Genomic DNA, 27074 nt, shown 5'->3' with positions numbered 1-27074 from the left:
CAGATTTCTCCTCTGCTGCTTCTCTTCCTCATGTCCTTCCTGTAATATCTCATTTAGCAATAAATGCCTAGTTTGCATTTGCTTAGTCCCAAAGGCGCAGTGGCCCCTTAGAACACAAGTACAGCTCATTTTGTTACGTTCAATCTCAATTCCCTGGAGGCAGAGTTGTTGATATGTTACTAGTATGGCCCAAACTGTCAGCTCCTGCGATAATCCCACTCCTCAGTGATGCTGAAATAAAAGAATGCATTCGGCTCTCAAATTCTTTCTCTTATGAGATATACAAGCTTCTACTCATCTTCCACCTCAAAGTTACCCTTTCTTTATTAAAAAAAAAAAAAAAAAAAAAAAAAAAAAAAAAAAACACTAATCTGATCTGGGTTAGAAGTACTTTTACAGGCAGTATAGTCCTACTGCCACCTTTTCACAGTATGAAGATTACACACCGCATGCAGCCATTGCAGTGGGCCTCCTTCTGCACCTCTACTGCATAAAGAGTGCATTCATTTCCTTAAAAAATAATGATAATAAAAAGTGGCCAGAAAACTGCAGTTCAGTGCTGGTTAACATTCAGGATGTGAATTCCTTTCCAAAGCTAATTCATTTTAATACAAACTGTGTTCAGAATTTAGAAGGAAGAAATGCTGTTGGAGCTCATTTGATGTCACTATTATTTGTAAAGAACTCGTCTCACTATTTGTATTCTTATTCCTTAATCAGAAAACCATCTATCTGATCTACCAGTATTTCTGTAACCGTGCAGTTTGTTATACTTACAGATCCCTTTGCACCTGGTAATCCCATATCACCCTAAACAAAAAACAAGACACATTATATTAGAAGAGAGTATCTATTGCCATCATCATTACAAATGCAGTAAACTTGACACATTTCTCCTGTATAAGAAAAAGTTCACGCTTATAGCATCCAAGGCACTTGCTGGTATGTGCAAAATTGCACTTCAGTGAATTACAACTCATTAAAAAACAGAAAACAAAAAACAAAAAACAAACAAACAAACAAACAAAAACACTTGAATTTCAGATTTTTCTGTAAGATTTCTTTCTGTAAGGCACAAACAAGAAAGCATTTTTCTTACAGCTGGCTTTGTACTGCTTATTTGTCAGATTCATGGCTATTTTACAGTGTTCTGTTAGCCCTAATAAAACATTAACAGAAACCAGTGGTCTACCCACCATGCTATAAGAAAACCAAACCCCTAGAAATTCCTTTTCCCAGAAACATAACCTCTGGCTTCCAGCAACCCCAAGATCCCCCCCTATGGTTTGACTGAGAATAGCAGTCACTATTCAGAAGTTTTTGGTTTTTCCTCTAAATTGTGGGGAAAAACAAACAAACAAACCAAAAAGCAGATTGGGTTCAAAATCTTGTAACTGCCTGTGAAACATTGACTCATCTTCTTTGGTTTTATCATACTACACTTGGAGAGATTTTAGAAAATTATATTCTCCCATTTCTCCTAAATGGCATTGATGAAATAAGTGGTTTCTAAAGGCCAGAAAGGCCACTATTAATGAATATTTCATAAATGAAATAGAAGTAACAACTGTTACCAGCTTAAAAACAGGCTGACAGCACATTTAAAGAACTTCTGGTGTTGCTTCCTTGGAATCCTGTGTACTGGTAATACAGCTTTATCAGTGGACATTTAGCTCACCAGGGCTGTTACTTAGCTACAAAACCTTTTCAGAATTGTAGAGGGTAGGGAAAAAAAAAGCACTTCTTAACAGCATACCACCTGGCAGCATACTGATTTTAAGTAGGGAGCAGTTTACTTCCTTTTGAAAGATCAAGTTCTGGCTTTGCTGGATAGGGAGCCCCACTGTAGGAGCCCCACTGCACTCATGCTTTTCTCTTTCTGTACAAAAACAAATCCTCTTTACCCAAGGGCACATGCCACAGGCATTATCCATTAAATTCACATCATGCCACACTTCTGTGCTCTCCAGCAACATCTCAGTGTCAAGGCCTCCTCCGAGACCATTCTCCCTCTAACAGGGAGTTGTTGCATCTTATTTCCAAAAGATACTATACAATACATTTCAATCAAGTCTGAGTTATTAAGGTTACTTATCTGTGCTCCTGCTTCACCTGAATTAAATTATCTCCTCATCCTCACTGCCTCAAACACCAACAATTTTTATATATGCACATATGTATATATGCATAAATAGGTGTGTGTGTATGCATATATATATATATATATATACACACACACGCCTCAACATACTATGTTATACGCACAAAAGAACATGTATATTTCAAAATGCTTTCCAAAAGCTGGACTATATGACCAGGCTAATAGAACTGCTATGCTTTGCAGTATGTCCAGTTAGTACACAACTGAAATTGTATTTCAGTGATCAAACCACACTTTGAAGTCTTAATTAACAGCAACAAAATATTAGATCTGGTGAAGAAAGAATAACGTCTTACTAAGTCACCCTTTTCTCCTCCATCTCCTTCTGGTCCAGGTGCACCCTATATTAAAAAAAAAAATAATAATAATAATACATTGTGAGCCCTCAGATTTGGTCAATGTGATGCAGTGCAGCATTTGGTAGTGTAAATTTAAATTACCACGATCTATAATATCACTTACTTGTTCACCTTTAGGTCCTGGTTCACCCACTGAACCCTGAAAGATTAAAGATACAAAAAATCTTTTAGAATTTGAAACTGCAGAAATTTAAATAGTTTTCTTCCACTCTGTACAGTAGATGTAAATGAGTCATGGTCTGTTCAGAGCAACATTTGTCTCCCTTTACCATTTCTTAATTCCTTTTCTTGAATGCATACAGAACAGTCGATTTTGTGTCATATGCTATACCACGAGTAACACAATAGGAGCTTTCTAGTATATTCATAAATCATATTAATTTAAGGGGAAAAATTAGATCTGTCCTCTTTGCTCAGCAGTAATATCTACTGGGAAAGATAACAGGATTTGAGGACTACAGCACTGTGGAAAACAGTGATGATTCCTTGGAAATAAATTCCTCATGCCACTTTGCTAGTATGAATTGAACCCCCTTAACTTTTTTTCCTACCTCACGAAAGTATACTAAATCATCTTCAGTCTTCCCAACTATCTAGCATTAATGCAGTAGACCTTTAAAGCTGTACATTTTTAAGAATGACAGCGAAAGCACTTTAATCTCCCTGGATAATTAAGGTGACAGGCTGAAGGGAAGTAATAATGTGGAATATATAACACACCGGCATGTGTCACGTGCTGCTTGTCAAGCAGGAGCAGATCTCTCCTTTATATGGCAGATGCTCTTGAAGTTGCTACAACTCTGCTCTGCAAACCACTTAGAAATTATAAGTAAAAATCTAATAAGTGTATCACTTTTTCTGGCCATATTAAGTATTCTGTATAGCTGTGAGCCATACCAGCCTTGGTATTGTGGGATAAGCACTGCCAGACATCCACAATTTCAGTCACAACCTTGTCTTGCTTTCTGTTTAATTCTCAGGGGTTTTAGCAGCTTTGTCTCTAGAATTTTTATCACAGTGAAAGCTGAATTTACCTGTATCTTAAAACTGTTATTCTGTTCCCTCTCTCTCCCCCCCCCCCCAACTTTTTTTTTTATTATCTTTTATCTTAGAATCCTATAACAGTGTTTAAATGTACCTTTTTGGACAGGCAGGAACATAAGAAGAATAAATTTATGACCTGATTCATTTCAAGCATGTCATTTGTTTCTATTGTAGAAGTATTTCACTTGTAGAACAGTGCACCAATTAAGAAAATTCTAGTATTTGTATTTTGTTAGAAAAACAATCACATCATCCTTAAATGTTCTTTGCAGTCAGTGCACATTCAAACATACCCATTCTAAATTACTATAGCTGTACATAAAAAGGTTTTTTCTTTTTCTAAAACAGACAGAGATGCAGTATTTTCTCTCTAATTTCAGAGATCTATTTATTCCTATAAGACACAGGCACAGAAACTGTGAATTTAGATTTGTTCTCATTATGATGAGGATGAAGAGCCAATACTAAATTATCCACTAAGCTAAGCAGTGGAAATCACAGACCTATTTAACATTCAAGCTTTGTCAAATAACACAAACTATTTTGTCTAAAGTATTTTCAAAATCATGCCTTCAGGTTTTCCAATTACTCAAACAAGAAGACTTTGATTTCCAATCTAACACAATGAGTTTTGTGTTGTTTTTCTCCACTTCCTTTTCTTCTGAGCAACAAAACTGCTGATAATGTTGGAATTGGACAACCTTTTGCTTTTGTGAAACTTGATCTGTAATATTTGTATCAGCAGCCATAAAAAAATCACAACGGAAACAATCCAAATCCATTTTCCATTGTCTTCCAAAATTTCAATGGAGACAACAGGGTAAGATGTTAATATATAAATATATATATTATTATTTTTTTAACTTACTCTTTATCTATTTGTAAAAATCCCTTAGAAACCATGCCCAAGAACTGTATCAGATAATGCTCCAGTGCCACGGTCTGGGTCTTGGCCTGAAGCTGCATTATTTAGTATAATAGGCAGAGGCAGATGCGGTTGTGAGAAAACCAGTGTAGAGAAAGGACAGAGTGGCATGATGTGACTGCTCTTCAGGCTTCTGACTTGCTGTATGCATTAGCAGAGCTGCAGCCATGTTAAGCCTGACCCAGAAAAATCACTCCAGTCTCTGTGGGACTGAATTAAAAAATGAATCCAGGATATGAGTGGATTCAGTTGATACTTGTGTCAGAACAGGGAAGCTAAAAAGCAATCATAGGATGAAATCACTGCTGGGAGAGTTTTTTGGACTTTATATGCATTGGGCATGAAACCAACATGAGGATACAAACAAAAACTACCAACATCTGCCCATTAGGCAAACAGAAACCTCCTGACTAGCCAGAATCTGAATGGGGCTGTTCACACCATCTACATTCTCTTCTTATCTTGCAGGTCAAGCCACTTTATATGATAAATTGAGAGAAATAGGCATCTTTGGAGGGAGATTGTCAGCACTGCAACAGATACTAGCCATGTTCCTGTCATATTTGCTTCCTTAGGTGCCTTCGATCTCCCTCTGGAAGAGTAAGTTATGAATCGTTACCAATCTAAAAAGAAGAGACTGCTTTATGTCAATGCTTATATTTGACTAGAAACATGTCTCTGATCTCAGCATTAAAAAAAAATCCACATGAAGAAATACTTCAAGGACAACAAAGGCTGTCTTGCAAACATGTTTTTGAGTACCTGAGCAGCTTTTAAAAACTGCCAAATGCAACTGTGAGCCCTATTCAGCCACCATACGGTGTATAGGGTGCCAGGGGCAGGATTCGTCTGTTCAAAGAAAAGACATCTAGAGCAGCAATACACATGTCTAACAGTCGTATGCTTCCTCGATTGTGAATGGAAAGCAACAGACACTTCAAAAGTGCAATTCATTTCATACTGAAGGCAATGCTTGAAATAGGAAGGACGAAACACAATGCAGAACTGACAATTCCTGTAACAAAGATGTCTGAAGTTTGGTGAGTGAATTCCACCCTCTCTAGCCTCCTGTGAGCAAAAGAAGATAAGGATTTTTTATTTTTTTTTAAATATGTATATGAAGTCTTCACTGACATCTATTCAGCAAAGCAGAATATCTTCTGCAGATACCTGAGGTCTCTATGGCCCAATTCTTCCCTCCTAACAAAATCCTAGGTGGGGTACTTCTATCCTGCAAGTGTGCATGTACACATAGGTTTCTCAATACCTACATAAAGCAGTGTATGTCCATAGCAGATCCTAAGATGTTTGTTAAAGACACTCTATCTAGTGCAGAACTGGGTTGATGTTCCACATAGTTCTGTAGTGACCAGAGAGCCTGACTTACAATTTCAGATCTGGTTGGGTCAATGATTTTCAATGTGATAAGTACCTAAATGATTCAAACTCAAAAAACAAAAATGTATTAACAACAGTAACCTTATTTAAAAATCTGAAGTAATGTTGTAACTTTCCCTGTATATTTTATGAGCTACAAGTAGTTAATGGGCTCCAAATGGCAGCCAACAGATCTACATACAAAACAAGAAATCACAAGAAATCAATTCATGTAAAAACTGCAAGCAATGCTCATATTGCTGCATTTATTCGTGATGTCAAAGTGCAGACTGTAATTATGAGTGCATTTCTTACCCTGTCACCCTTACCACCAGGTAGGCCTGGAGGACCTGGCAGTCCAGGAAGTCCAATATCACCCTGGGGACCCTGTGAAAATAAGTTAAAGATGTAAACTTACCCAGTTGGTTTTAGAATGATCAGCTGCAGGTCATACCCTGACAAGCAGATAGGTAAGAATCTCATTTCTAGAGCAGTCCCAACTTGATGAAAGGTGATTATCTGATCAAAATAGAGCCGATCCAAAATACATCCCTTTAAACAGTGTCTTACAATAATTTTATTGCTGACAAGCACAAGAGAAATGGCTTACAGGGTTTTCCACCCTTCAGTCCCTCGACTACAGTCTGTTTCCCTTAAAATACTTCCTCAGATCTTGCAGCCTGTGATTTGTGCATTCCTCTGTAACAGCAGGCTCTTTCAGCCAAAACCTCCCCAGCTATGCTTCTGACTGTTGCTGTGTAAATACTGCTGGAGCAGTAGTAAAAGGTGGCATTCATAATCTGCTCCATTCATTAGTTTCACGTAGCTGTTAGCAGAAAGCCAGTCTTTCACTGCTCCTGTTCCCCATGCACGCACAGCCCACACAGGGGTGTGCAACCCAGCTTTGCACATCACAGAAGTGTTTCTTTTAGGCAGAAGAAAAAGTCACACAGTTCCTGAAACTTCAAAACAACTTTTACTAATATTAGTACGGTCACAGAGGGCTGAAAAAGAAATTCAACAATCTCTCATTTCAACATTATTTTCAGTTCCCTACATAGATGAATGGCTAAGTGTAGTTCCAGATGCTACCATAGCTCTTGAAAGTACACATAAGCACTGAATGTGGAAATAAACTGCTTACCAGTTTCCCTGGTAAACCTGGAGGGCCCGCAGGACCTGTCTCCCCTCTGCTGCCCTTATGGGAAATAGAAGAACACTGTTACTTCCTGAAACGTTTCTTGTGAACCGGGAATAAAGTATGATTATTTCCTTAATGTTTAGTGAATTACATTACTTAGCAGTTGGCTTTAATCAAGACTTCTGTTTATTACTGTAAAAATATCACAGGAGTTAGATACCAGAATGCCGAGAAATTTAAATATTTTTAGGTCACAATGACACACAATATTTAATTAGCATTAAATGACTCAACCATTTAATTCTGATGAGTGATTATTCACAATAAAGTCTCCTTCATGTCCTGCACCTGAAAGTTACCTGTTAGGAATACAGTTATTTCACTACAACAATCCCAATGGGCTAACCCTTAGATTTAGGCTTATGCTTAGTTTCATTAACCAGACTCCCACTTGACCCAATTAAGCATGACTTACAAGCTCATGACAAAAAAAAAAAAAAAAAAAAAAAAAAAAAAAAAAAAAGAGCAATGAGCATACTTTTTTCCTGTTAGCCTTCAAGTGTCATCTTAAAATATTTAAAAGCCCATTATCCCACATTGCAATGGACAAATTTGAAAAATGCATGCAGAAGTCATGCTTAACAAATTCATTTAGGTAAAAATACATGTCTATATATGTCAAGACTTTTGTCAGGAGGAGAGACATTTTAAAATCCCTATTCAACCTTGATAAGCATAAATATGCTCTTAACTGGATTTTGTCTTTTTAGCTTCACTTCAGGTATGTTAATGCATTCAGATCATCAGTCACATTAGTGTTATAACTTCGTCTCTTAATGCAGCCATTTGAAAACACATTCTGGGTAAACCTGACACTGAGTCAAAATTTCAAAGAGTTTAAGCAAATCTTGAAATAAAGTACCTATCTCAAAAAGATTTTGTCTTTTACAACAAAACTATTAAGAACAGTTTAATAAGTTTTGTACTCTCACCTGTACAGATAAATTCAAACACTGGCCCAACACAAGCCTGTTGTGCAAGACACTTTTCTTACTTCAGTTGTCTAAACACATGTGCACTACTTGCTATAAAAGCATGATGCATCATTTAAGATCATAAAATATCAAGAATCAAAGTTATTAGGATGTTAAATATAAAACCCTGCTATATATAGCTTAGAAAATTTTGGATAAAAGCAGATCTAAGCATTCTAGTACTGTACACAATCAATAAGTTCAAATATAAGTATTTTCTTTGTGATAAGGAAAATATTGTGACATACTGAACAATAAAAAGAAAGAGCAGACTTAAATGCCTTTTACACCAGGTCATAAATGCAGTGATGAATTCTCATACAAGCCTGGAAAGACTGAGCCCTATAGTTCCAGAAATAGTTAGGTATCCTGGAGAGATCAGAGAACCAAACACAGAAAGACTTTTCCATTCATTCCTTCCAAAACATCCTATTGTGTTAAGGTCATTATCCTTTTAAAGGTCTTTGTATAAGTTCTAAACCTAAAATAAATTTTAAAAGCCCCCCAGATCACCTTTATTTTGCTACCCAGAAGATGCACTAGCCTTTTTGTAAATCTGTATTTTAATCACATAATTCAGTACTACATCTTTGACCCAGAATACTTCATTTCTGATGCAGGAAAGAGGAGGATTAAATTTACAATCAGTGTTAAAAATTTGTCTCCTTGTATATGTCATACCATTCACATCCAAATGCTATGCAGCTATATAAAAAAAAAAAAAAGCAATGTTCCTTCCGTGGAGTTAAACTCATAATTAATGTCTTAAGCACATCAATGTTTCTGCTGGTCATAAAGAATTCAATAAAGTCTTTCATTTTATTTAAATATAAAAAATCCTTGTAGGCACTTTTTCAAACATTGATGCTTTTCTAAAGTGATATAAAAAAGAATATAAGACCACAACACAGAAGCATGGTGCTTCCTATAAACATGGGCATTATGGCTGTAAGGAGAGATCACTTCAAATTAAGGGCCATCACTGCAGGATCTGCAGGTGTTGTTTCAGAGAGTAAGAGACCATAACCCAAAGAACAATCAGGAATCCCACTGGCCCATGGCATAATTTAAGACTGCAAAGTTTCTTCCAAGTTACTACATTTAACTGAAAGGGCTCAGGGTTAACATTCATGTTCAGCTATTTACCTTAGGTTCCCTTCCCAGAGAATGAATTAAAAAAAAGGCATCTTGAAGTGTCCTCATGTAAACGTTTAAAATATGCCAAGAGTCACATCAGAAGAATCTACTTTCTCCCCATTCCCTTCATTTAAGGGACCCCTCGGTACATTTAAAAGCAGATTTAATGTCTCTTTCACAGTTCTGTTAGATTCAGCCTTTGAATGCCACATACATTACAACACAGTTTACAAGTTCTGGTAGCCCTTCCTTCAGTGGTCTGGGGTGGTTTTCATTTCCACCGAAATTCAAAAGGATTTGATTTTTTGTAGGGTTCCCACAGGCACAAAGCACACAGGCACAACAGTTCCTTTCGCTAGTTTATTGATTTCCTTGTGAGCAACTGATCCTGTTAAGGATGCCACTGTTAGTAGAACAATAATAAGAATGAGGATATCCACAGCTAATTTCAATCTCACAAATGTGTGAATTTCTAATGAATATCACATCAGTACACTAACTTCATGATAAAGGTGTTTTTTACCCAGGTTACTGCCTATTAAAGAACATGGTCTTTATGAAAAGCCAGCATTTGGATACCTGCTGACAGCAGAGGTATAACACGTCTAAAATTCAATGGAAGCTGCTGTTGGAGGTGGAGGGTTAGAAAGTAAGGTAGCAGACAGGAATCTGAACATGCAGTTTGTAAAGATAGGGGTCAACAGTGGCGAGGCTTGGAAATACTACTCAGGTTTGGGCAGCCCATGCAGTGCAACAGCGAGGAGGAAGCACTGCCCTGTATGAACCACACTGCAGAGCCATGGAAGGTCAGGAAGCATGGTCACATACACCTAAAGGCTTAGGTCACTGGAAACACAGCTTATCTGGCAGGATGGAAGCCTGCATTGTTCTTTCAGCTCTGCTATAAACTAGTATGTCCTCTGGCTATACCCTAAATGTAAATTATGACCCACCATTTGTGAAACACCTCTGAATTATACACACGAAACATGTCCAATAATACCTACATATATCATATAAGGACATTAGAGGTGAAGACGTTTCATCCTGTCACTGTACCAATACCACTATGCCAAAACCGACTTGGAAAATGACCCATTGTTTCAGTTTGAGTCATCTGAAAAGAATGTCATAGAAAAATGGATTTTACTTATAATTGATAAGGTAAGATGATACTTTTCAGGGTAGGTAAGACAAAGGAAAATGTCTTTTAATAATCAAAAAATGATTAAGTTGAAAAAAAATCTAAGAAGATGAAAATAGTATTCTCATCTACATTTAAGTTATCTGACATTTCAGAATCAAATGCAAGCTATGTTCTAAGCTCCCTCTTCAAAATGAACAGAGATAAAAGCAGCTCCAGAGAATAAGTCAGCCCAGCCAGCCTGAACCTGAATACAGGGTCATTCATACTCAAAAGCCTCTCAAAGTAAGCCAAGGTACCAAATTTTATGCAGCTACATATGCAACCTCTATTGCTAATGTTAGGAAAACATGCATCACATCCTAAATACTTTAACAACACACATATGCTGGTCTGCATATACATCAACTTTGTGCTCAACTTAAGTTAAACATACTTAAATGGTCCAAAGTCTCTTCACTTCTAAACCATATTTTCCTAACAGTAGCAATTTAGAGGTTAAATAGTTGAAGAGAAACAAGGAACAAAAAATGGGGAGGGGGAAGAAAAGGGGATGTCAGTATTTTCTGAAAAAAAAAAAAAAAAAAAAAAAAACATTAGAAATTAAAATCTTACTAAATCTCAACCATTATGAAAAAAAAAAAAAAAAAAAAAAGTAGCTAAGCAGCTGAGGGAGCATGGCTAAATTCCACTGATTAGGAATGACACACTGATGTTTGAGATTTGCTTCCTTTGGGCCACCTGCCAGGATAACTGACTGAGAACAATTTAAATCACAAATGAGTTTGGTAATTACTTGGATTGGCTACTGTAATGTGAAGGAAACATAAAGTTAACTGACAGAACAATTAGAGTGGAAGAGGGAATATGTTTGATTTAGAAATGAAAGACAAAATCTCTATGTCGCTCCAGTTGCTTTTGTGTTTTGCTGAACAGATGAATATTAAACTAAAGAAACAAAATTAAAAGTTTTTCCTTTCATGTGCCAATTAGGTTTTCTAAGGAAAAGCAATGGCAGACTAAAACTGTATTTTTGAAAGTGAGATAAGAATCTCCCAACATGAGTTTGCCTATTTTTTATTAAGTCTAGCTATCCGTTTTTCAGTGATTTAATATCTTCCCTGTGAAATTGTAAATGCTTACAGACTTGCAAAAAATTTTGACCTGCTGTTTATTAACAATACACTTCAATTACATTCCAACAGTTGTTTAATAATGAAAATAACACTGAAATAACGTGTTTTGTGCCAGAGGATGCTACAGCATTTTGTAAACAGTACAGAAAACTTGATTTCTCCCACAAACAGGGTCACTGATTATAGTTTAATGGTGCTCCATTGTGTAACCCCTCAAAAAACTACACACTGATTGAAATAAAGATTTTCTCTCAATAAGTTGTCTTTTGCAAGTAGTTAAATCAGAATAGTCAAGTAAAATTTTAATATAGCACAAACGTAGGCGTATTTTTCCCTAGTACAGATACCAGACTGTGGTTTACTTTAGCAGTCAGCCTTGTTATTCCACCATAGACCTTCATGTCAGGTCCTTTCCTCTAGAGCTCTGGCCCTCAACTACCAGCCACCTGCCTTTCCCCAGTAGTGAAGTACACAGGTAAGTAACATGAGAAAATGAAGTGGATCTCTAATGTAGTTGCTACCGTGTAGATAGGGATATACAGATAGGGACTGAAGCTCTTCCTGCAAAATGTTTTCCAGTTCTGAGGAAGAAGCCCAGCCCCTCTTGACTTCGGCCAGAGTCTTCTACTAGGAGTAGTGAAAGTGTACAAAGGGTAAAGGAGAAAGAAAGGAACTGAAGTGAATGCTAAAAAGTCTGAAATATGAAGAAAAAAGACAAGAAAAACACCTAAACAGCAGCCATAAAATCCTCAGGTTTCGAAAGTGTTTGGCAATAAAATTGATCAGAAATCAGTAAATGTTAAAGTTTGTGAGAAAATTTCAAAACCTGAAAGAAATAGAAACATATTCACAAGAAAATCTCTTTAGAGCAATTATAAAGACTTTTCAAAGCTTATTTCCAAAATTTATAGTTTTCTAAGTTTGAAAATGATGGGGTGTGGAATTATTTAACTGGCAGATTTTATTTTTTTCCTGGAAATACAAGGCCAGAGCAGAGGCTGAAATAGACTTAGTACTTACTGCAGAAGGAAGAGAAAATACACTTTATTCTGCACTGAAAATAAATGCAAACACAACTCGGACCAGAGCTCACTGAGGTTCAAAAATCCGATCTTGTGTTTTTACTGAGCAGAAAATCCTCGTCGTTCCAATTTTCTGCATAGAAGTAATGTTTTGCCTGTTTCCAAAGAAAAACAGCTTGCCCTTCCAGCCATACACTGCTTGTAGTCTTCAGCAGGAGGAGGCTAAACATAGTTAATATTCAGGACTCTTTATAACTTTCAGGGAACTAGAGATGAGAAGTAGATTACTGCTTAGGGCTTTGCACATAAGTTTACTATCAATAATGCATTTTCATTCTCCATTTTGCATTGGCTACAAGTTTTTCTTTCCATGCTTTTGTTCTATGTTCATTTTTCCTAAATAAGTGCATTTTGTAATGACAGGTACAAATGTAATGGTCTCTGGAGTGATAAACAGAAAAATCACTGTATTTAATCGGGGTTACTAATAATTAACCTTGTGTGTCAGCTCCCGTTTGTATGGACTGCTGATTTTGTAAATTCATGCTCAGATTGAGAGGATTAAAAGCATAGTTTAGCAGATTACCTTGCATTATTGGAGTGGACAATTACTTTGGTCTGATTCAGTTATAATTCTTACTCCTGTTACAGGTATACAAAATATCAACAGAAGAACAGAGCTAAAAAACCTTATTATACACCCAACACTTCTAAACACAAACAACAAAATTAACTTTTTTTCAGGTTGGGGGTATGGGAAGCTGAAAGTGCTGTATTCTGCCCTAGTGAACATATGCCCCTATAACTTCCTTTTTGTATCACTTATAGGCAGCTGTGGGCACAGCGCTCATGCAAAGATTTAATCTACAGCACACGTGATCTCATGAATTAATGCATCTAGCACACAATAATGCAGACCACAGAAGAAAACAGCAGAAAAGTAAGGCTGATATTTGGCTGGTGACTGCTGCATGTTTAGACACAAAAGAGTTAATTTAGAGAACACATCCCTGAGCCATGAAATACCCTTACAGATATATCCCTATCAATAAATCCCTAAGCCCTGTATGAGGATATCCCTACAAATGCATGGGTAAATCACTTATGTACAATAGCAGAAGCTCAGCAGATTCCAGGAAAGTATCCCTGTGGTACCAATGGCAAGAGAGAAGCTTGCAAAAGCAATTTCTTATAGATCCTTGAGCCTCGTGAGCTTTGTCAATGCAGTCAGATTGAATTTTGGTATATGAAAGTTTTCTTCGAATCACTGATCCTTTTATCCCCCACAGAAGGATTAAGAGCAAAGGGAAGTTAGATAGACCTCATGTAACTTTATCCCATGCCAGTAAAACATCAGTGTTTCTAAGTAGAGATAAATGCTGTAATTCACATCAGTAAAGCTGCATTCACGATGCAAAACAGAAAGGGCCAAGGCAGAGGCCCCAGCAGCACACCATCATCCATGGTCAGCACCGTTATAGCTCAGGTCACCTGGCACTGTCCTAGACAATGCCCAGGAACAGTTTTGGGAACACAGGAAAGGGACCATTTCCAACATGCAACTTGAGAGTGTTCAGCCTGCTCTTGGATACCAGGGGGTGGGTGTTAAGAGATTACAGCAGTATGAAGACAAACCATGCCAAGCCACTTGACCAAGGGGGCCAAAGAAAAGTCTCTAGTCATTTTCTTTACTAGGCAGGACAGGCCTATGGACCTTTCCTCCATACCCTGCCTTCACGTTACTTGCACTAGAAATAGATACTGTCAAAAAAAAAAACAACACTACTGTTTGGGCTTTTACTCAGCCTATTTAAAAACAAAGACCAGAAGAATGTAGACAAAGGTTTAGAATTTATTCTATCACCAAAGCCAAAAACAGTCACAGGACTTGTGTTTCTGGATTTCTCTGCAGGATGATGCACAGCCACCTGGTACAGGTAGAGTGAAAGACTTAGTATTAACCTTAAGAATTAGCATTTGCACTTAATAATATTTGTACCTGACAGTTAGCTGCAGCAACAGTAACTTGAGACACTGCAGTGGTAAATAGTCATTTAGAAAGGTATTCAATACTTACTGGTGGTCCCCGGGGTCCTGTTGGACCTGCTTCTCCCTCTGGCCCCTGTTCACCCTGTTTTCGGAATAGGAATGATGCAACAAATTCGAAAAGTGATTCCTCACACAATGCAAAACATTTCATTTTTCTATGTTTTGAATAAGATTAATGATCTTACCGGTTTACCAGAATTTCCCATCAAACCTGGTACCCCAGGGGGACCTCTATTACCCTGTTGGACAAAAAATGAAAAATATCAGCCAGGCCAATGGTTTACTGTTCCATTATAAAATAAGAAATAAGAAAATCAGTAAGGTCTAAAAATCAGTCTTTACTCATTTTTAACTTTCACCTTTATTTTGGTTTTAGTTCAACTTTTACCTAGTTCCTTCCATGTAATTTTTCAAAAGTCAGATTTCAGTTGCTTTGTCGTGTATGTACTGACAAAGACCAAATAGACTTGGTTACTGCTCTCAACTCACAAATGGGTAATATCAACCCATGTAATTTCAGTTGAAATTCGGGTCTTAGTCTTGGTCAGTCTTAAGTAATTGAAAAAGAAAACTATTTATTTTTGGCATGACACATTCCACAGTCTCAGTCATATGATTTTTTAAAGCAAAATTGGAAATGGTGCTGCAATTTGTTGATACATAGAGAAAACAATCTCCCTGATTCTATAAACTTATTGCAACTGTGAATATTCTTAAGAGATTCCTCATTTCAAACTGTTTTGAGGTACCCGTGTCACATGCATTCTGTAGCAATCACTTCCATAGATTCAAAAGGAAATGGTCTTTTTAGGTACTGTTTAGCACCTAGAATCACCACAGACAGATCGTACAGTAGAAGAATCACTAAAAAGCACACAACTACAGTTGATGAAAGAATATATTTGGCGCTTTCAGCCAAAGACTTGTCACTTATAACAATGGAAATTTAATACAATTTCACTGAATACTTTAGAACTTGATAAGCACAAATACAGTTTTATAAGAAAGCAAATACTCAAGATGATTTACCTTTGGACCAGGAATGCCTTTCACACCTGGAGAACCTGGCAAACCCTAAAGGAAATAGCATGTTCAGTGTTTATTTGATGTTAAGAGGATTGGAAACAGCGTTAAATTATCTCTTTCTCACAGTAAAGTACTTCAGGTCCTTCTACTTTGTATTGAAGCACTTTTATCCAATAGGCCAACCTTGAATTCTTCTTATAAAGTAATAGAGAGTATTATTTCTCCTTTATAATTGGCAGAAATAGAAGGAGTCATGCCTTTTTCAGGCTTAGACTAGAAATAGATCCTTGCCTCAGTGTCCCAATACTGGAGGCAGAGTTTAACAGATAAAGTTTGTATACATTTCATCCTCTCCTCACTTGTATGCAACAGCCTACAGCAAGTATGCTTTTACCAAATTTTCTTCCAAGCCTAAGAGCTCCCTTCATATTACAAATCTACTTCCAATTCTGTTTTAATACAGCAATTACTCCTATAGCTTAGTGTTTCAAAGAAGTTTCTACCTAGCTTTTGACAACTGGCATAGCTTTCAAACATGATGAGTTACCATAAGAAGAGTACCTTCAAAAATGGTTGAAAACCCACTATTGATTCCCTATAACCACACTACAGGGATGTACAATGGAAAACAGTTTTTCAGGAGAAGAAAAACAAACAAAACAACAACAACAAAAAAAAGACGTGTGATGTATTCTAGAAGTTCTGGGCCAGCAGAATATCAAAAGGAGATGTTTGTTCTTCTAGGCCTTGCTAGACCAGCAGGTTGGCTCTTCCAGGTCACCCTGGGAACCTGTGTTCCCCTGTCACTAACAACCAGTTCTAACTGTGGGGTCACACCACAATATCCACAGGGTTTCAGGTATGAGAAACCATGAGAGAATTGCACACTGGCCACAGACTGAATTCCTCACTGGAGTAACACAAGGAGATTCAAACTTTTGTGCAAAGCAATTTTGCATACATACAACAGAATTTCCCCTTGCACTAGATTTGCTATTCCTTGGCATTTTGGTTAGTTTTTCACTTTTCACTCCAGCATCAGTGCCAAACTAGCCTGTATCTGGCCTTTCTATGGTTTGAACTGAACCTAGCTTTCAAAGGAAGAACACCAGATACTTACTGGCAGTCCTTGAGGCCCTGCATCACCAGGAGCACCGGGTTTTCCTGGTTCACCCTGAAAAACATCTTAATTTGTAATTTATGCAAGTCAAACATAAAGGAAAACTTTAATTCTGGAACACAGAGATGAAGTACTTTTGCAACTGGAGGATGGGAAAGTTCATTTAATTACCCTAGTAATGTGCATAAAGCCATGGGCAGCAGCACAATGAAAAGCCCCAAATGAGTGAATAAATCTAGGGCATTACCAAAGCTACATAAATTAAAAGCATGCCAGCTGTGCCTTACCTTTGCTCCAGGCATTCCAGGGATACCTTCCCGGCCATCAACTCCTGGTAAGCCCTTGAAAGAAAAAAAAAAATAATAAATGTTGGAGATATTTCTCGAAGCACTCTGCTATATAAACCAGCATAATGCCAAAGCAAATGAACAAATAACGCATACATACAGACTCTCCTTTAGGCCCAGGGAGACCATTTATTCCTCTTGTTCCTTGAGGACCCTAACAATCATAAAATTAAGAAATGAAAATAAACACATTGAAATAACAGATGCAAAAAACATCAATCCATGCGTCAGATATGGATTAGTGTGTTTACTTACAGCATGTAAATATACAGTGTAATTGGTACTGTCAATGTTTGCAAGCAAACATGATTTGAAATTTGTGCTTACCCTTTCGCCCTTTGGACCTGCTTCTCCCAGTGGACCTCTCTGTCCTTGATCCCCCTACAAAACAAAAAAACAACAACAAAAAATATATACAAGATTCTTTCAGCAGTAAGACCGGAGTAACCTTACTCGTATTTCTACGATAAGACCTTTAGTAAATCAACAACAGTACAATTCATTCTAGTGCTTAGAATTTTTATGGCCTCTTTGGTCCCGTATCTATCCAAATTCAGGGTTTATCTGGGCTTTGGAAGCTGCACAAAGATCCCTCATCCCTTCAGTAGGCTTTACCTACAGCATCTTTTATGTGTGAACGACTGTTTCTGAGACTGAATTTGCTTTGTGCCCTTGCTATTACACTCAAGTTTTCATTCAGGCACAGGTTAAAAAAAAAAGAGCCCACACTTGCCTTCTGCATCTACTGCCACGTAGTCTGCCTGCCATAGCACAGTGTATATAATGGCCACCAGTAGCATCAGCACCTTTGGGATCAAAGGCACTTGACTGACAAGTTGGCTGCAGGATCCTTCTCAGGAGGGTCCTGAACCTGTCTCACACAAGGGCCATGAAAACTTGCAGACAATCAGTGTTACCTGCAGCACTGAGGACTTGCAGTGCCCTGCACATAGAACATGCACAGAGAATTAATAAAAATCTGTGACTATCAGAATCACAACTGGGGTGAATAGTTTGCTCTGAGCTCTTCAAAATAACATGAGTACATTTCTTTATGAGTACATTTCATGAGTACATGTACATACATACATGAAATGTACATGAGTACATTTCAATGAGTACATTTCTTTTGCTCTTTTCATATTACAAAACAAACTTCATCTAAGGAGTTGACTGTAATGTATTTTCCTGTAGTGTATTTATTAATAAAAATACTTAATTCACACTGACGTTGGATGTAAACTTAGAGTTTAGTTTGGGATTTTAGAGTCTAGTCCCTGATTCCCACAGGATCGAAAACTGAAGGGCAGAAAAGTATACACCTGACCTGCACTACCTTCTTCCCTAGAACTGCCAAAAGCACTGCTGGTTCCTCTCACACACTAGAGCATATATTCATATGGTTACCTATGGAAAGGACAAAACAGACCTGTTTTGATGGAATGTTTGCTGAGGAGGAAAAACTTCAGAGTTATGGGAATGCTAATTTTCTGTTGCATTACAAAAAGGATCCACATTAACTTTCAGTTCGTAGGGGCAGTCTGAAGAATCAGCTGCTCAAAACAAATATTGAAGTACAATTGTTGTTGATGTGAAATTGTTGATGTACAGCAACAATTTCACTAATAACAGTAATTACAACAATACCTAATATCTCTCAAATATTCTTCCCAGTAATACAAACTGAAAATGAAAGGTGTTGTGTGCATCAGGAGAAGACTTAGCCTTAACTGAACCAAACAGCATTGTAGCATGTCCCTAGTAACTCCCAGCATGTGATAATTTGGACAGTGTATTAGGAGACAGAACAGGAAGCTTAGTATCTTTTAGTCTACCTGTACATTCACACTCAGTTAAAGCAAAACATCTTAAGCTTATATTATATTAAAAAATGCAGTTTCTTGAAACTCCAGCTGACAAACATATTTTAAAAACACAGCTAAAGCCAAGCCATCCCCTAGAAATCCAGGACTGAATAAGCAAAGATTGTTGCATTCACTTCTTTAACCCATGAATTTATTGGCTATCCCAAACATAAATTCCAGCCAGATTGGAGCGGGGAGAGAAGGGAAGCACACAAATTATCTATACAGGTTTTGTTCTAATGAACGTATTATTTTCTAGAAGAAAAAGAAAAGTAGCTGAAGAATTCCAGGCCACCCTAATGCACAGTAGCACTCAGAATAAAGAGGTTACAATACTGAAAGGCTAAAAAGAGTTCAACTGCACAATAATTCCTTTGGGACAGTAAGTGATTTTGGACATGGTGTCATTGTGATGACATTTATTCACCTGTAAGGAACCAGTTTAATTGGATTAATCAGAAGCTTTTCTGATTTACAGCCACAAAGTTTCAGGTCGAGCGTCTAACTGGGTAGACCCTGGGAAGTGTTTTTCTAACACACATTCTACTTACAGGTGCTCCAGGAAGACCCTGGGGGCCAGGCTCTCCATCAAGGCCACGAGCTCCCTACAAAACAAGCCGATAACATAAAACATTAAAATGAAGCACTGAGACACTAACAAGCTATGCTCCCTCCTAGCTTGCTGGGAGCTGCAGCTTCTCTGCAGCAGAGGGTAGGTTTTTTGTTTGTTTGTTTTGTTTGTTTATTTTTATAGCACTACATTATAACAGAATAGTAAAATAAAATATTTTTTTAAAAAAGGAATTTTAGTAAAGATTCTTTTAATATATCTTTGTTTTGTTTTGTGAAGTTACAAAAACTATGTTATTAACTATGGAAAAATGTCATTCATCTACCAATTTGTTCTCTAAAAAAATGAGAGAGAAAGCAGGTAGACATTTTCACATGACTTCAGAAAATGTCTGTGCTGTCCTTAACAATACTATTTCCATCACCACATACTAGAATACTACCAAAATGTGAATAGAACTTGTAAACTGCACTACAGCTATTTTACATGTATAACATGTTTCAAGCACACGGTAGAATTGCTACTCAATCATTTTTAGTTGAGAGAAAAAAAAAGTTTTCAGAAGGATTTACAGAGAACAAGAAACTCCTTGTAAACAGATACAGTAAGTATTTCAAATAGATAAACCAGCACAAAAATTTAAGCAAAGTAAGCCAGTAATAGTTCAGTAAACATGACTGCGAGGTTAGAAACGATCACCAATGAGAAGATTCATAATCAGGACAAATTTGCTATTGTTTCTGAAAATAGCAGGTCTCAGAATAAAGTTTCTGTGACTTCATTTCTGGAGAAGGAGACAATGACACGATTGCTACGTATTTTTCCTTCCAGACATTTTGACCATTCAGAGTTAGCAAGATCATAAGAGCAGAAATGTAATAGTCAGTTTAGAATTAACAGTTTGATGAACAACAGGAAAATGACCCAGCAAAGTCAAAGCCCATATAAACATGAATCCCACTGGCAGCAATTTAAGACACCAAAGATCCAAGAGAGAGAGAGAGAGAATGGAGGGGGAACAAATTCTCAATAAAAAATACTGACAAAAACTGGGACAAGGGAAGGAAAAGCCTTCAGCGAGATGCAAATCACAGGAAGGACTACGTAATAAATGTTAGCTTTAATTAAAATGTTATAGTTTACAGCTGCTATAACTTGCAATCTTTCCAGCTACGTACTTGCACACATGCCAAACCACTATAAATCCAAGGATTAGAGGGAATGGTGAGTATGTGTGAAGAGTATGTGTACTTCATTTATCAGAAAGACCATGGTGTGTTTCTTCTTATGCAAAAGTATAGTAGCAATGGAAAAACAGGTGGCAGGAGAAAGAACATGCAGAAAAAGAAAAAAAAAAAAAAAAAAAAAAAAGCAAAAAGGAGAAATTTAAGTAAGGTTAAAAATATTCAGGGGTGTACGTTTTTGTATCCAGTCTATTTTATGAAAAGTTAATACTCACTTTGGTACCTTTAGGTCCCATTATACCAGTTATACCTCTGATACCTAGAATGCCCTGAAAATGAAAAATATATTCAAATCATTATTAAATCTTTTAATCAGAACTGTCCTAGTTTTCAAACGGAAGACTCCTTGCAGTCCTACTTGCTTTCTTTATGTTTATTTTACTACTTTCTTAGTACAAAAGGAAAAATCCATCTGTTTCTGTATTTGAATATTTAATTTATATGGTAATTTGACATTTCACTAATTTAAGACTTTTTAAAAGACTAAGTAAACAATCAGGCTGAATGCTACAACCACAAATATGCTTTAACAACTGAAATTACCAAAGAGCTGAAGCACAGTTCTGCGGTCTTTGTAAGAGGAATACATGAAGACCAGGTTTGCAAAAGAGCTGAGTTGTCTGAAGTGAGATATAGGACAGATGCAGAGAAATGCACCAGCAGACTTTACAGAACAACAGCAGTAGACAAAATTGGGCAATATTTTTAAAAATATAAGTGCTCATCTTATATGCCCACCAGAGACTAGACTGCATAGACATTGTAGTGCCCAAGATGCATCATAACTATTACCTCTTCTCTTCAAAATACAGTCAGGTGGGAAAGTTAGTTTCATTTGTGGGAGAGGTGTTATCTTATGTAAGTCTTATCCATCATGTGAAAGTGGTAGATGGTAGGTGCTGCTGTGGAGACCAGATTCCCAATTCTTTCTGTGCATCAGAGCCTTACATTCTTTTATGTAAGAAACATGCAGGAAATTATATGAAGAGAGCTCTGTCAACAGCTTCTCAACCTGCCTCTCTAAGGTGTGGTCTATCCTCTTTTCTATAGGGTATCTATCTGACATCACCTTCTTCATATTAAGAATCTCACATTTTAAGAGGAAACAATGATTTTAAAGCTTGTTTGTAAGGTCATCAACTAACCAGTTGATATTAAGCAGTAAAGTGAAATGGAAAGAAAGTCATTCTCTAAGTGTTTTATATCCCTGTTATTGCAGCGATACAAGAACCTTCAACTGAGTTTGGTCCCCATAGGCCCTTCAGAAAGCAGAATAAGCGTCTTAGGCAAGTGCCTTCTCTGCACCAAGGCCCCAGGGATACTTTTTTCAGCATCAGACATAAGAAGGATTATTTCATCCTTCTCTAGTCCTAATGCAGTTTTTTGTTGTTTTATGTTTATAGAGAATTCAGTTATTTAGGATTTGGATGTCATGAGCATCAAGGTAAGCTCCCACAAAATGTCACATCTAGATATCAGTGGAACTAGAGAAATAATTCCACACCTAGGAAGAAAGTATAAGAATCCATCAGAAAATAAACTATATAAATTAAATGTGTTATGCCTGAGCTCCACATCTTTTGCTCTTACTTAGAATGACCCCCTTACTTCTGTTACATATTGCCTATGCTGAACCCTAGTAATAGGTCCTCATGAGGACACAAGCTGAGAAGGTATGTGTCAGAACAAACAAGCCAGGAGAAGTACAATAAAATAATTCCAAAATCATAGGTATGATTGAAGGCTACTTCCCTGACATGCAAAAAGGCAGAAACCTGAAAACATCTGTTCTTCCATAGCATACACTCCATCCCCAAGTCTTAGCAAAGTCTGAATTTCTCAGTTAAATATTTTAAACAAAAACACTAGTTTTGCAAGGCTGAAATTATGGAAAGACAGGAAAAGCAAAAAACTGATAAAAAAAAAAAAAAACTATTTGCACAGTCCAAACATTACAAAACATATGACATGAAATACTTTAAAAATAAGCCATGCAACAATGGTTTTGGTTGGTTGGTTGAGGTTTTTTTTGTTCATTTGTTTGTTTTTTACAGATAAGTCTACTCTCACTTTTAACCAATATGGCAGAATAAAAAGAAACGTGTGTGGAGCTTTTATAATATCTCTTACAATAAGAAGAAATAGGTAATAGGCAACATAATGAAGCCAATGTGCTTGTAGTAAAAATAGTAAACACTATTTAAGAGGAAATACTTTACTGGTGGGCCTTGAGCTCCAACTTCACCAACGGGTCCTTGATCCCCTTCTTCACCCTGAGAAAGCAAAAGGAGTGCATTTGTAGCTTATCAGTACCATGGATATGCCCTCTCATCACAGCCAATACATTTATTAATTACTGCTCTCTGTCAACAAACCCTGACTGAAGAAAATCCAGATGAAGTCAGACTAGTTACTCAGAACAATGACAGATTCAGATAGTTCAGGTTCACATTCCATTTGACTACTAGCCAAAGAGATAATTTCAAATAATCCCCAGTAGTGAGAAAAGTAATGATATTTTCCTCTTTATCTTTGTTCATTTTCTTCCTCGATGTTAATCTCTTTAGGTTTCCTTGTTCTATTAGATTTATTAGATTAAAGTAAAAAGAAGCGATACTCATAAATGTTAAAGAAGGGATACTCATAAATGTTCAAGGACCAGATATGCCAGTAACTCTGCATCATAATACCACATTGTGTTTCAAAATTTTTTGGAAATTAAAATGGTAAAATGCCTTATCAACTGGTTAACCCCCAAAGTGATTACATGATAACTTCTCTCATACAATAATAGTGCACAGTAGCACAACGCTATGAAATGCCAATTCAATTTGCATAAAAGGATTTTGGAGCATAAGACAACTGTTCAACAACAAGGGAAAAAATATTTCCTAAAAAAAATAGCATTCTTTTCAATATAGTTAGGAATAGAGAGCCATGTTGTTTTGTGTTCCTTGTTTGTTTTCTTTAGTTGTTGTTGGTTGGGTGGGTGGGTAGGTGGTTTTTTAATGTTCTCTTTTTTTTTTTTTTCAACCAGCATTGAATCATGCATGCATGCAGTCCAAAATTTCTCAAATTTTCATACCAGTTTTTCAATATTAAACAAGGTTAATCCAAATGAAACACCTTAAGAGAGTTCATATTTCAGACCTCAAGCTGAATCAGATTTGGCTTCTTTATTACAGTTAGAATTTTTCTTTGTGTCTGATCCTACACTATGTCCTTTCCCTCTCAAACATATTTTGCCCTGTCATTCTTCCTGTCCCTGTTATGACTAAGTTGTGCCACAGAACAATTTATCTGGTAAATCCACAGAATTTTTATGCATTTAAATGTTTGGAAGTTTTCTGATTAATAACTTTGACTTCAAGTTCTATAATAATTAATTTTGAATGATCAAAATAAAAAGCAAGAACAGTATAGCAGCACTGATTTTTGTGTCATAATAAATACAGATTACAGGTGAATGAAGAATAGAGATGTGTCTTTGGTTACTCTGCAGTATTACAAGATGTAATATCTCTTCATGTATGCTATTAAAATAGGTAATAGTTCTAACAAAACCTAATGCTCTTTTTGAAAGGGCTAAACTACTGTTAGACTGTAAAAAGCAGCAGCAGCTTTTCCTTTCATATATATTTTATTACCTTATAACCTTGTTTTCCTGGTTCACCAGATTCTCCTTTTGAGCCTTTCTGTCCCTAAAATAAAATAAGTGTAGAAACCAAAATAAATAATTAGAGTTGATTCCAAATTAAAATACAGAGTTCTGTAAACCAGACATAGACTCCTCAGAACAATCTTGCTCTTCCCTCCGCAACCCCATTCACCAATGCTTCATCATCCACTCATTTAGTACCATATATTAAGTACCATCTTCAAACAAACCAGTTCCTGAATCTAACAAGACTATATTTCTAGACAGATTAGCATTTCTTTTTAGGTTACCACATAACAATCTGCTCAGGACAACAATATTCCCAGAAACCAGTGAAGAATACAAAAAAATAAAATAAAATTAAAAAATCTTAGATAAAATAAAAGATAAAATAAGAGTGTTCCTTTCAATTTAGCATGTTACAAGTTACATGATGAGAAAAAAAAAAAAAAAAGGAAAACAGACTAAGGATTTGGTGGAATATTTGGACTCTCTGGAGTCATTAGATTTCAAATGCTCTGAAAAGTGAACGAAGTATTCCTTCAGATACTCTAATCCTTTCAGGAAATATAAATTTTACTCTGCAGATTACAGCAGCTGTAAGAGATTTCAACAAGAGGTTGTTTTGGCAGTAAAGGGTAGAAAAAACTCTAAGCAATGGTTTTTGAAACTAGCAAATTACCCTTCTTTTAAGATGGCTAGTACCCTCCCTAGTGCTTTGAGAAGGTATCTCTGTAAGAAATGTTCAAACAGATTCTCTTACCTTCATTCCCATTAAGCCAGCATGTCCTGGGCGGCCAGGTGGACAAGCGTTGGGACACTGGAAAAGCACCCACATAATTAGTACCACATAGCTTGGATAAGGTTGCCTTAAGGTGATTAAAAATAATAATAATAAAAAAAAAAAAGCGGAAAAAAAAAAAAAGAGTGAACAAATCTTACCAGTGGGTCACCATCTTGCAGTCCAATTGTTCCCTAAATTAAATTAATCAAAATTAGTAAAAAGAAAAATAATCACCCATGACCCACCAGTCAATAGAGTCATTAGGCAAAACAGAAAATACTGCAATCTTAAGCTGGAATGAGAAGCACGATCAACCAAAAGATCTATGATATGAGGAGCACCTTGATTGTAGGATTTTATTGTAGGGTTCTAGGTACCTACAAAATCCTGTCCTCTAAGTTGCATCAACTTTTCTGGGGGGAAAAAATAATATATATATTATGTGTATATATATATATATATACATATACACATATATATACATATATATATGTGTATATATATATATGTTTTATTATTTTTTTCTTAAGCTACTTAAAAGATACTTTCTATTAAATATAAAGCAAATACGTTTATATAACAGAAGTTATATAGAAATTCAGATTGTCCAACTTTTTTTTTAATTCTCCAGACTTGCTGCTTAATTTACTAATATATCTGTAATTAACCTGATGTTGTAATTTGTAACAGAGGTTTATTATAGCCATAGAAGCGTATTCATAACATTTTGATATAACAAAAAAATAATTTTTAGTTTCAGTATTTAGGGAATTATTCTAAGGTATTCCAAGGCTAAGTTCCAAAAAATTTAGATTTCAAACGTAACCCAAAAAAATTTCTGTGGTCAGGTCTTTTCTTTTTCCAGCTTAATATTGTTTAAGACCAAAAAAAAAACAACCTTACAGTGAAAATAATCTTCCTACTACACACATAGCAGAAAAGTGAATGTCTGTCAGTTATATTGCAATAAACCGGAGATCTCTGTACAACCAGATGGACTCAGTGGGGGGAAAGCCTTTCCTCATATTAAATCTAACAACTGATGGAAGGGAACAGGAGTGCTTATGAGGCACAACAGGGAGAAATATGACTTCACAGCAGCTGCTTGATTCTCTGAAGCCCAGTGGGATGGAACATTATTTCAGACAGAAGCGGGGTGCTTAAGTAATATATTGCCTTTTAATAAAGTAATATCTCCTTTTAATAAAGTAATATCTCCTTTTATACAGAAAGACTTTAAAAAATAAAAATTAAAAAAAATTGAGGGTATAGTAGGGTCCATAACATCTTTAACTAGAAGATGGTGGCACTTCAGAAACCTAGCGGACAAAGTTGTCAAGGAATAGAAGAGATACACCATTACTGAGGGCTCCTTTTTACCTGTTTCCTAAATACTCTTCTCCACTTAATCATTCACATTTTTTACAATGTCTCTTGCAACTCTTTGGTAACTTTTATGAACAAAAGAAACATGACTTGGATAAAGCCTATGGATATGGGGTCTGTCCAACAGAGGAAGAGTACAGCTTTTTAAGAGACATTAAGAGACAATGTGACTCAAACACATTTCCCAGTGGTTGTATTTCACAGCACACAGCCTACAATGTGCCTGCCAGATGCTCAGGTTTTCTCTCTCCGGGCAAGTAAATAGCCATAACACAAAGGCATAACAAACATCCTTCCTCTCAAGAGGCTTGGAGAGGACAACCACTCCTCTGGGGAGGTAAAGCACCAGTGTATCCTTCTCATATCCCTTGCAAGTAGCAGGCAAGGACAAAATAAGTAGCACCTGGGAGCATGTATTTCTCAAGCTCTTGAGACAAACATAATTCTTTTCTCCTCCTTGCAGAGAATAGTCTACCTCTACTAAGCTGAGACAGACCATCCTGAGGTCGGTATTCAGTTGTAGAACTTAAGGAGAAGTTTTGTT

The 27074-nt window shown here is 36.5% G+C and overlaps 1 protein-coding gene across 1 annotated transcript in view; it reads right to left on the bottom strand.

Moving 5' to 3' along the window:
• Nucleotides 1-27074, bottom strand: part of COL9A1 (collagen type IX alpha 1 chain) — a 65451-nt gene that overhangs the window by 9102 nt on the left and 29275 nt on the right. The window contains exons 16-33 of the mRNA XM_032184945.1: nucleotides 25303-25335; nucleotides 25124-25180; nucleotides 24350-24403; nucleotides 22922-22975; nucleotides 20918-20971; nucleotides 19439-19492; nucleotides 17350-17403; nucleotides 17123-17176; nucleotides 16963-17016; nucleotides 16676-16729; nucleotides 15559-15603; nucleotides 14715-14768; nucleotides 14558-14611; nucleotides 7011-7064; nucleotides 6182-6253; nucleotides 2624-2659; nucleotides 2458-2502; nucleotides 778-810 (exon numbers count right to left, since the gene is read on the bottom strand). Coding sequence (XP_032040836.1) covers nucleotides 778-810; nucleotides 2458-2502; nucleotides 2624-2659; nucleotides 6182-6253; nucleotides 7011-7064; nucleotides 14558-14611; nucleotides 14715-14768; nucleotides 15559-15603; nucleotides 16676-16729; nucleotides 16963-17016; nucleotides 17123-17176; nucleotides 17350-17403; nucleotides 19439-19492; nucleotides 20918-20971; nucleotides 22922-22975; nucleotides 24350-24403; nucleotides 25124-25180; nucleotides 25303-25335 — 915 coding nt within the window. The remainder of the gene's footprint in view (nucleotides 1-777; nucleotides 811-2457; nucleotides 2503-2623; nucleotides 2660-6181; nucleotides 6254-7010; nucleotides 7065-14557; nucleotides 14612-14714; nucleotides 14769-15558; nucleotides 15604-16675; nucleotides 16730-16962; nucleotides 17017-17122; nucleotides 17177-17349; nucleotides 17404-19438; nucleotides 19493-20917; nucleotides 20972-22921; nucleotides 22976-24349; nucleotides 24404-25123; nucleotides 25181-25302; nucleotides 25336-27074) is intronic.

This window comes from Aythya fuligula, chromosome 3 (assembly GCF_009819795.1).
Source record: "Aythya fuligula isolate bAytFul2 chromosome 3, bAytFul2.pri, whole genome shotgun sequence".
NCBI classification, from domain to species: domain Eukaryota; kingdom Metazoa; phylum Chordata; class Aves; order Anseriformes; family Anatidae; genus Aythya; species Aythya fuligula.
The sequence above is the reverse complement of the archived record's forward strand: the minus strand, read 5'-3'. Positions and strand labels throughout refer to the sequence as shown.